Source organism: Apiospora hydei (assembly GCF_038363865.1).
Source record: "Apiospora hydei strain CBS 114990 chromosome Unknown utg000006l_segment0_segment0, whole genome shotgun sequence".
Lineage (NCBI taxonomy): Eukaryota > Fungi > Ascomycota > Sordariomycetes > Amphisphaeriales > Apiosporaceae > Apiospora > Apiospora hydei.
In genome coordinates this window covers 2,806,811-2,817,675 of record NW_027117365.1, presented here as the reverse complement: position 1 = coordinate 2,817,675, position 10,865 = coordinate 2,806,811, and the positions used below count along the sequence as shown (strand labels likewise).

At 53.3% G+C, this 10,865-nt stretch overlaps 4 protein-coding genes across 4 annotated transcripts; 3 read left to right on the top strand and 1 right to left on the bottom strand.

Moving 5' to 3' along the window:
* Positions 1-2,631: 2,631 nt before the first annotated feature.
* On the top strand, positions 2,632-4,336 carry PG997_008069 (oxalate decarboxylase OxdD; the record flags this gene model as incomplete). The annotated part of the gene is made up of 5 exons (XM_066812384.1): positions 2,632-2,908; positions 2,966-3,204; positions 3,283-3,585; positions 3,668-3,918; positions 3,982-4,336. The coding sequence occupies 5 exons, from the start codon at positions 2,632-2,634 to the stop codon at positions 4,334-4,336; spliced, it is 1,425 nt and encodes a 474-aa protein (XP_066667726.1).
* A 192-nt stretch (positions 4,337-4,528) lies between these two features.
* On the bottom strand, positions 4,529-5,401 carry PG997_008068 (uncharacterized protein; the record flags this gene model as incomplete). The annotated part of the gene is made up of 1 exon (XM_066812383.1): positions 4,529-5,401. One exon carries the CDS (start codon positions 5,399-5,401, stop codon positions 4,529-4,531), a length of 873 nt encoding a protein of 290 aa, XP_066667725.1.
* An 853-nt stretch (positions 5,402-6,254) lies between these two features.
* On the top strand, positions 6,255-7,139 carry PG997_008067 (uncharacterized protein; the record flags this gene model as incomplete). Its single annotated transcript, XM_066812382.1, has 1 exon — positions 6,255-7,139. The coding sequence occupies one exon, from the start codon at positions 6,255-6,257 to the stop codon at positions 7,137-7,139; it is 885 nt and encodes a 294-aa protein (XP_066667724.1).
* A 1,558-nt stretch (positions 7,140-8,697) lies between these two features.
* PG997_008066 (uncharacterized protein) lies at positions 8,698-10,011 on the top strand (the record flags this gene model as incomplete). Its single annotated transcript, XM_066812381.1, has 2 exons — positions 8,698-9,267; positions 10,003-10,011. 2 exons carry the CDS (start codon positions 8,698-8,700, stop codon positions 10,009-10,011), a joined length of 579 nt encoding a protein of 192 aa, XP_066667723.1.
* Between the last annotated feature and the right edge of the window lie 854 nt (positions 10,012-10,865).

Here is a 10,865-nt window from a genome sequence, read left to right as displayed (position 1 = left end):
TAGCACAACTGTACGCTTTTGTTCTAACGTAACTGCGTGTAGGAGTAGGAAAAATTGGATACTTGAGCGCCGTTGCTGTCTCAGCTCTAAAGCACGGCAAGACGGCTCGTTGCTTCTTCAGGGACAGTGCTACTTTGCTTTTGGAGCCTCGAAGCGCCTTTCCCAAGCCTAAAATCTGCAGGCTAGCCCATAGAAAAACATCCGACATGAAGAAAACGGAAAGGAGAGAGAGAAAGGGAAACCGTGCCAGACTGCAGACGAAGATGCCGTGTTCCGGCAAGTACTGTACCTCAGCTGCACAGAGCAGCATTCTCCATCGGGTGAGAGTGTCGCGTCAACTACGACTTGGCGTTCAACACCGAGATAAACCCGGCTGTCAACTGATATAATTAGTCATTACCGGCGTCCAATAGCTTGGCTTTGCTGTAGGGCTGACTGCCGTCCGTTCCTTTTTGTTGGTGTTACCTAAAGACTAAGCATGCTTCCAACCACACCTCCTAGGAGACTTCGGGATGGAGGTCAGCTTCTGGTGCACACTCCGAGTTCAGGCGGCCTGCTATGCTGAATAATGAGATTCTCGGAGAGCTGACATGACGAGATAGCACCGGAGATGGTTGCAGATGAGGTAGATACGGCTGACGGCGTGGTGCATAGCCGCCTGTTACTAAGTAGATATGTAGGTCAGCTTATGCCCAGATGCCTGATGGAGGCAGGCATCCTTTATTTCGCGCGGCTGGCCTTGGAAATCTCGCATCAAAATAGAGGAGGTAGACTTGGAAGAATGTACGCATCATCTGTTGGGAACCCGAAAGTGCCGAAATGCCGAGCCCTCTGGGAGGAAAAGAAAGGAAGCGAGACGAGTGACAAGAGTCGAAGATGATACCTAAGTCGGGATGCCGGCACCCTGTTTCCCAGAGCGGGGCGGGTTACGCGGATTACTCACCACCCTGGCAACTGGCTAGAGCAGGAAATCGCTCTTGGCACCTAGAACCCCCCAAAAGCCGCAGCTGGTGGTGCTAGCTCCAGTTACACTGCAGCTGGACGTTGGACCTAAGCATTTTTGCAGGGCTTGGCTGGAGGCTTGTTTGCTACGCGTGGGGTTCCTCCATGTACGCACAAACATCTTCCATGCTGCGAACTGGCGTACAATTCCCACAGCCCATCGCTTTCTCCATCGCGCTTTGGTTTTGTGTTTTTATTATTGGCCTTGGTCGGGGCCCTGGAGCGATGCAGCGATGCAATCAAATGGAGATGACTCGTCTATTTGGTCTGCGATGGATATAGGGCCTGTCCTGGTCACAGGCACCTTCATACCGGCCCTTCTCGAGTCAGATCTAATAGATTACAGGCGTACTGGCGATATTAGCCTCCCTCATCGACCTTCCATCTTCTGATTAGTCAAGATGGCTAGCTCCCTCTCCTCTCTCCTCTCTCCTCTCGGGTAACCCCATGTCCATCGGCCGTGGGTCTCGATGCTAATGCGGGATTGCGGGCATCAATGAGGAGAAAGCAAACATGAACAAAGGCAGCCAACAGCAGCTGCCGCGTAACAATATCTCCACCAATGTGACCTTGCAACGCGGCACCCTCGCCGGTATATCCTGGCCGGCACATTAATAACAGAAAGGAAAACCTCGGCATGGGATTTGCCCGGTGCTTCTTCCGCAGCACACTAACTAGCACGGGGGCCGGGGGCCCTGGCCGAAGGACCGGCAGGTGGTGGCATTACAGACTGGAATACTGACAAGCTGTGTACCACCGTCTTCATAGGTTAGGTGCCGAAGAGGCATATTCTGATCCGAGATCGTTCGAGATACCTATGTTTTGACGTCACAGGAATTGCTTACACAATACAATGCAGGACGCTGGCCTTACATCCTGCTTTCCGCGGGAATAGACCGGATCCGCGGCACGTTGCCACAGCCAGCATCTCCCCAAAGCAATCGCATTCGCACTCACAGGCGCTTCCAGCACCATCACTTGCTTGCAGATTGGTCAGCCAGGACAGGGTCAAGTAACTATGCTGCCTGATCATCTCATTTCGATATGCATGCTGGAACGGGATTAGGCGCATTTCCTTCTCGACACCACTTCCTGCCAGGGAAGACGGTTGCAGTGCATATGCGGACTTCACTCGGCCCTATACCAGCATCTCCCCTCTTCTCCTCATGCTCAAGAACCATCCACCCATGGTGCTGTAGGCGGGCGTTCTCTGCAGCGAGGCGGCACTAATGTATTGGCCGACATGCATAGCGCACGGCAGCTATTGGACTAAATCGGTACCATGGCTATGGCTACGGATATATTCGGCTACCTAGACCCAAGTATAAATATCGCCAGGTCCCTCGCCTAGGACGAGAGAGCAGGAAGCACCACTCCAACCGCAGTTTGACAAAGCACACTCGACGGTCTTTCAAGTCCCTCCTGCCCAATCCCACTGTCACTCTTGCAGCTTCTGCCAGGCCCAACGACCGACTACATAACCGGCAATGATTCGATCTCTTGGAGCATTGGGGCTGCTGCCCCTCGTGCTCTCGCTGCCTGCACCACAGTATGTTCGCCACCTGGGCTCGCTCACAAGTCAGAGCCGGCCCCCTCCCCCGTCATTGTCACCACTGACCACGTCCCAGGATGCACTATGGTGAGAACAGCGGCCCAGTCGGTGGTGTCTCGCCTCCCATCCCTACCGTGACTGCCGCCAGTGGTTCGCTGTACGGCGACGCCAAGCTCTTGGGAGGAAACGCAGAACGACCACCAGCATCCGGAGGCGACTCCGCCAACGTCCCCAACCCGGAGCTGGTCAATGGACAAGAGGAGCCCGCTGACCTGGGTCTGTTCCTCGACTTCAACAGCGTCGACGTCCCGCAACCCATTCGAGGATCCCGAGGCAACACTGCTCCTGGACCCAGTAAGTTGCAGTGCCGAGTGCACTCCGTAAAAGACTCAATTAACTAATATGCCACAGGGACGTACGAGTACGAGAAGCTGAACCCGGATCTCTTCGCACCTCCGGAGGGGGACCAGGGCGATGTGCCAAACGCCATGTGGCCCATGGGACTGAGCCATGTCAAGCAGGGAGTTGGCGAGCGCTCAGGCTGGTCTCGCCAGCAGAACCAGAAGGTGCTCCCCGTTGCAGACACGATGGCTGCTGTGGACATGCGACTTGCACCCCACGCCTACCGTGAGCTTCACTGGCACACTGCTGTGAGTAAAACACCATGAAGTTCCATGCTCAAACCCCTCCAATTTGGTTCAGAAACTAATCAAGACATGATCGAAAAGGGTGAGTGGGCTCTTATGCTGAAGGGTAGCGTGCGCGTGGCGGCCATCAACGAGGATGGAAAGAGCTTCATCGACGACGTGACGGCTGGCGATGTCTGGTTCTTCCCGCCTGGCGTCCCCCACAGTATCCAGGCTCTCGACGAGGGCTGCGAGTTCCTTCTCGTGTTCGATGACGGCGAGTTCTCCGAGGACGAGACCTTCCTCGCCAGCGAGGTCTTCATGCGCAACCCCAAGGCCGTCATGGCCAAGAACCTTCAGGTCGACGTGTCTGCCTTCAAGGACATTCCCAAGAAGGAGCTCTTCGTACGTTTTCCTTTGCCGTGATGACCACACTTACCCAAACTGCGGCAAGAGCATTGGCTAATCATATCCTAACTTGACACAGATTTTCAACGGCACTCCGGCACCCGCCGACATCGAGAAGCAGAACATCACCTCCAAGGCTGGCTCGCTCAGCGGCGGCCCCGATAGCTACACCTACCACTGGTCGAAGCAGGAGCCCTTCACAACCGAGGGTGGTACCGTCAAGATTTTGGACCCCACCACCTTCCCGGTCGCGAGCATGTTCTCGTCTGCCCTCGTGACGCTGCAGCCAGGTGCCATGCGAGAGATCCACTGGCACTCCACCTCTGACGAGTAAGTATTCGCCCTTTTTCCTGGTCTTATGAAAGCAACGAAACAAAACTGACACCCCCGAAGGTGGAACTACTTCCTCCAGGGCTCGGCGCGCATCACCGTCTTCGCGGCCCCCTCGGCGGCGCGCACCTTTGACTACACGGCAGGCGACGTCGGCTACATTGAGGCGGCCAACTGCCACTATGTCGAGAACACGGGCGACGAGGACGTCATCTTCCTCGAGGTGCTGCAGGCACCCAAGTTCACCGACATTTCGCTATCGCAGTGGCTGGCCCTGACGCCCAAGCAGATTATCAAGGACACGCTGAACCTGACCGACGAGGTCATTGACGCGCAGCCCAAGGACAAGTCGCTCATCAAGCCGGGTAACCACAACATGACGAGTTTGGACATTACTGGCAAGAACATGACCTCTTAGAATAATTGGCAAGGGAGTGTCAAGATTTTAATGCGGAATTTTAACGACTTTATCCTGGAGAAGGATATGATGAGACATGTTGGAAAAAAGGGATGTGATTGAGAGAATTCTACTTCATATCGACAATCTAAGGATTGTCTAATATAATCTTAATTGCCTATCGACTTCTCAATCATGACTTACTTGTATGATCTATTTGCCATCCGCAGATTGTCCCCTTTGGCTTCTGGGGAGAGGAATGTCAAGTATCATACCCTGTTCATACGCATTCCAGGCAGCTATCATGACTGCCACTGCCATAATGGCATCAGTTGCGGCATTATGCTTCGGCGACGGTATCCCGGTAATCCCCAGGTTGGCCGCCATGGTAGCCAAAGCGGGAAACCAGGGCTTGACCGGTTCCTTCTGCATATGCTGTCTGACGGCTTCCTCGCCAATGTACCGCTTCGTGTCCCGGGCCAGATCTTGCGCGTCGGTCCAGCCGTCGAGGAGCCCCGTCGTCGCCGCGGCCGGGAACAGGGTGGCCATGGCTTCGAACTCCACCGGCATATTGAAGCCGACCAAGACCAGGTACTTCTTCCCGCTCTGCGCTTTCCATTTCGAAAGCAGCTCGCATATCTGCGCTTCCACGGCGGCGGCGCGGAGGTTGAGTACTTGCGTGGCCCAGACACACCGCCGGCGACGGCGGGTTTTTGGCGTCTCCGTCCGGCCCGCTTCCTCGGGCGGGTCGAGGTTGAGGCACCAGACCTCGGCGCCGAAGTTGCGCATGAGGTCCGGAGGACGCTGCCCGCGGATCAGGTCCTCGGGGATAGGTGTGGTGCTGGGGAGCTGCGGTAGGTAGACAAGGCCGATCTGGGTCGCGGTAGCGTTGGCCACGCCGTCGACGTCGAGGCCGACGAAGGCGCAGTCGTCGGCATACTGGGCCAGCAGGGTGCAGTTCCAGATCTTGTTCTGGAGGAAGCGCTTCCCGGTGGGGGATTTGTAGAGGGGGGTGCGTCGGAGGAGGGAGGAGGTTCGGTGAGGCCAGTTTGATGGGGCGTGGAGAGGGGGACATTGGATGTGCATGGCTTAGTGAGTGTCCTTTTACCTCTCTCTGCATGAATGTGTTGAAGAGGATAGTGATGGGATAGGGTCAGGCAGTCCGCGAGGTAGTAGCAAATGCGCCTTGATATATTCAGGAGAATCCATATCTGATAGTGGTTAGTCGATCGTTCTGGACAAACTCCATTTGGTCTGCCCAAAAGGGGTTGCCCAAGCTTTCTCCGGTTGGTATAATGTTCGGGTAAGAAGACAAAACACTGACAGTTTGTGGGCCCCCTGACGCCCCTGAGTTTACTCAGAAGTATTAAGGTTTGGTCTTCTCAGGGGAACAATGAGCCCTATCAAGACTTGGCTTTATGCTTGGTACAGCGTTGGTAAGTCGTCCCCGTTGGTTAAAGTGCTCAAATCATGCATCCGAATCTCGTATATTATTTCTACAAAAGAGGCCACGGTGGGCTACACTCTAGTCGTACAGCAATATATTAGAACATTCGTCATTATAAAGCATCCGTAAAGAGCACCACGTTACAAAAAAAGCCCTTTTGGGGAATATATCAGGTCTATGCTGGAACCACAGTGTGTAAGTCAAATTTTCACAGAACCATCAGAGTGCTAAATTCTATTATATTCAATGGAGAAAGCCCAAGACCATTATTAAGTTTGAAGCGGCCATCGGGTCAGGCAGCAGTCTCACATAGATAAATATGCAAACACTCGTTCGTCTCATTTTCTAGACACCCACCTTTGTTATTTCTTTGAATAACCCCCGATCACACACCGGGAACATTGCACTTGACAGGGAATCCTTTTCCATCTATTTGCTGCAACTTGAAGCACCAAAGCAGAAGGCAATCTTTGCATCATGACTTCTTGCACCATGACATCTCTACACATCAAGTGCCCTCCACGCCAAAATCCTGGTGAGTGGCCTGTTTCGCACAACACCTTGATACGGAGAACGCCATTTCATAAAACAGCCGAGGGCAAGAGGATGGTCGGCAACAAAATCTGGGACTGCGGTATCCTCCAGGAATACGCCGACGACTGTGCCTTTGTTGGCTTCGATGTTGAAGGACACTACAGTGATCCCACCCAACTCGGCCTTTCGTACCTCCCGGGACTTCCAGCCACGCCCATCCCGCCTGGGGTGCTACATGGCGGTTTGTGGTTTCTCAATGACAAGATCTGTTCGGAGCTCTGGTCCCTTAACATCAAGCCTAGAGAGGATTTTGTGCCACGCCATACGCCGTGTCCGTGTCGATTTTCCACGCGTGTAGCCAGCATCCGTGCCAAGGACGTGGATGGATTCTTGCTTGACCTCCTCTCCTCTTGGAAAAGGCAAAGCGGCAAGAAATATTTGGTGATGGTGGGTTTCAGCACGCCCTCGGATCTTACAGTGCTGACGCAGCACTGGCCATCGGCTGCACTTGTCTTCGATGGTTGGCTAGACACCATGGACCTGGCCCGGGGTGCCAGAGCGCCCAGGGATGTGCATGGCACCAGTAGACCATCATTGTCGAAGATGGCGTATAGCTTAGGCATCAGAAGACTTCACATTGGCCGGACGCATAACGCGGGAGCCGACGCCTTGATGGCAATGGCCCTCATGATTGCTGCCTGGGATGCCTTCGCGAGGGGCGAGGAATTCCTAATCCCATGTCCCAGCCAGAAGACGGAGGAATGCGTTCAATGGCGACTGGCAAAGCGGTTGAAGCAAACAAACCCGAGCAAGGTACAATACGATCCATCGTCATCGGCATAGTATTTCATGGGATAGTGGCGCCTGCTCGCTCTATTCCGAGCAAGTCATCAGCCCATTGATCCTCGTCCTGCCACCCTGCCTGCCCTGCCGCCCACCCCGAAATGCTTCAGCTGAGATCGTCAACAGGGCTGACGGGCACTAGCCAGTGCTTGAGTCCCTGGTACAAGGTGGGATGCTGCATCGAGCAGGATATCTATATTCTAGTATCCGAGTTCAACATTGGGCACATATCAGGTTCATACCCATGTCAGGTACATCGGCAAAGGACACCCAACATCAGCGAGGACGAAACACGTCTACAAATCCAAACGTATTGATACCTGCCAACAATGCCCCTTTCCAATAAGCCAACCTGCTGTTGTGGCGAGACGGCACTCCTTTTCCGAAAATTGCCTGCGGATTTGGCTCTTCCTGGTGCCGGGCTGCGTTCTTCGGTCAAGGCTCGCCCCTTCCCCTACCTTCGTACCCCTTTTCGCCCCCACACACATCAATCATGCCACCCAGCATGGCACCCAAAGCCGGGCTAGTTTAATGGTAAAACCTCCAGCCAGGGGGCGGTGCTGGAGTTCCGGGTTCGAGTCCCGGGTCTGGCGATATGTTATTCTTTTTACATTTTTGACAGTCCAGACATCTTTAGGCGAGCACATGTCTCCCCCAACCGAGCCTCACTTGGGTATTGGCTGTGCACACGGGCTCTGGGTACCCAAGTATATATCCATACGGGGAGTTTCGGTGTTTTCTTATTAGGTTTTGGCAGAGAGTCGAAGCCAAAGGCACTGGCATACGAAGCCATAACTTTTGGATCCATGATCTAGGTATGCACTACAAGCCATCGCTCGGATTGCTCCTAGCATTTGGTGCCTGGTCATCATCACCCAGGGAGACTCCTCGAATTGCGAGGCATAATGCAGGTTCATGATGGAAAGTTGCATTTGGAATCAGGCATTATACAGAGCAAATGATCAATATAATCGGCACTTCTACTTGCTGACTGGAGCACTTGAACTACATGCGGTGCTGCGGGATACCACACTGTCTGTCGCTGTGTGTTTTGGGATCACAAGCCCGATTGGATTGCGTCTGGCCCACAGTATTGACAGCCATGCAGGTCAAATTTAGTTTGTTAATTGCGTGCTTGCGAATCTCCTCTCAGTTCTTCCTCGTATTCCTTTGTTTTCTTTTGTTGTTTTGGTCTTCCAAGACGTCCTGCTGCCTAGGTACACTGTGGAATACAGACTAACGTGGAGTTCTAGTTTCAACCCATGAACTAACAATATCTTTTTACATTTTTGGCTCTCGTCATGCTGTTGCCATTTGACTGGTGTCAGAGTCCTGTATTTCCAATCACCAGCTACAAGACGGAGAATGCCATCATAGGCGGCTAGCAAAGAGTTCAAAGCGAGCAAATCCCAGCAATATACATGTAACTTTTCCTCCACAGTTTTCCTCCACAGCGTGGTAATCCGTTGCAACAATAAAAGCTGTATTCGGCTTTATCCTTATTAAGTATAACAGAGGCCAAGCAACCTGAACAGTGAGCATTAGCTGTGGGGATATCATGTGCCGCACCTGCAACACTCTGCTCGCCACTCTCGCCGCCTACCTCGGCTTCGACCACATCGGCACTCTCAAGCAGTGTCTCTTCAACACTCGCGTCATCCAAGTCACCCGCCTGTTGTTCCCCGTCATCTACGACCCCAACCAGCGCAAGCATCTAGACAAGGTGTTCTCCTGGTTCCGCACGGCGGATTCCGATGCCCAGTTCCGCGCCCGCTGTGCCCACTCTGCCGAAGACATCATGATGTGCCTAGAGAACTGGGAGAAGGAGAAGGGTTACAGCGTCGCCGCCGCTATCGCCATTGCCAGCTTGCTGGTGTGGGCCGTGGAGGTGCTCTCCGGGTACGAGACCACCACGTCGGGCCACGCCGCCTCCTCATCATCGCCGGTGGGTGTGGGTCTCTTGGAAGAAGGCTCGCAGTTCGCCAAGATGCTGGAGGCTGTCTGCAATTCGGTCGGCGAACCCACATGCGGCGGCATGGCTTTGGAGGAGGCGACTCAGGTGGTTCGACTTGTCGACGAGGACTTGATGCAGGTTATCGAGGAGGAGGGGAAGCACCCCATCCACGAGGTAAGCTTAGTGCTTTTTTTTCTTCCTTCTCTCTTAGGTTTTCAGCCCGCCCACCGGCCTTACCTCAAACCACATAACCCCCTCCTATCTTATCGCCACGAAATACATACTAACCGTCTGCGCATTGTAAACATAGCTCAAGCGGACCGAGTACTCCCTCGGTTGCAGAATTTCTCCTTTAAACTAAAAAAAAGTGATAAACGTAAGTAGGTTTTCTATTTTTCCTACGAAAACAATAATCATTTTACGAAGAACGTTAAAAATATAATTTCATTTTTCGAAAAAGAATAACGCCACTTGTGTAACATTACTGAATAAATTTCCTCTTGCTGCTACCCAGGGTGCAAATACAACATGCGGGAGCATGGCTATTACCCAGCCAGGTTGTATATCAGTGCCGGTTGAATCTGGGCTGCATTCCTCTCCATATGGGCAAGTCAGTCATTGCCCGCATGCCACTATCACCACAGCACACCGATAGTCTGCCCGTTGGCTGTTATTCCCATGTATGCTGATGACCATCGAGGACATCAGATGACACGATAGATCGTTTCGCCAAGCTTGGGCACTCTCCTTTTTGCACTTTCGGGAGTGCTAGCCTCTTCAGGATCGATCCCCTGCAAGTAAACGGTCGTCTTTCCCTCATCAAGCACTTGAATGCAGTAGTGCTGATGCCAGCTGTGGGGTGCGTATCTATATACCCTGGGTCTACTAGGAGCATCCGAACATGCCCAGTTCATCTGATTACCTTACCAGCCTGAGCTGCATGATCCAGTTCCAGTGGAGATGAATAAGCTGCGATCTGGCGACCACGTCTGATGCCTTTTCGAGAGAATTTTTGGTGATCGAGTATGGCCCAGGCGGTGAGGGTGCACCATGGCTTTCGGGCATGAGTAAGGTAAGTGGATGTGATCTTCACCGGGGTAGTAGTTTGCTTACTAAGGCGCTATACCACCCTCGTGCGTGGAAGCAGGGGCAAACACGTGCCATCGCGTGCTTATTTCCTCGCTTCTTCGCGCCAGAATGTCGTCTGTACGGAGAACTCGATTTATTGCCAGAGGAATGGGTTTTTCTTGGAGGCTCGAGTAAGGTATATGGGATTTCACGATGGTCAAAAATAGCAGCAGCTAAAAACGGCTGGCCGTATACAGATATGTAGTCGTGCATGAAATAAGATTGCGGGACCGGTCCGCCCGTAAGCGCAGCTGAATCGGCCCCCCTGTTACTAAGCTCACCGCAGCTAGCGCCTTGAGATGGATGACGCTCCCGACAAGGGATATGCGTCCCGACCATGTGGGACCGCCCTGCCTTGGCGGCCTTGAAGGGGATGGGCCGAATTAGCATCGATCCGCACGCGAGATGGGCAGATGGGCTAGTCCAGCTGAGTGAGAACATCCCTGTATTTCAACAGTAGCCTTATGGTGAACTTCAGCGCTAGCCCGCGCGCAGCATCATGGCCAATCTCCGAGGAGGAGCCCCTAGTGTTGCTTTTGGGCCTTAGCTGGTATATATAAGAAGTCCTAAGATGGCTGCCGTTTACTATTGAATTCCGGTTCCCTATCGGCAGTTCGTTCCTGTGTTCTATCCTAAGTATCAGT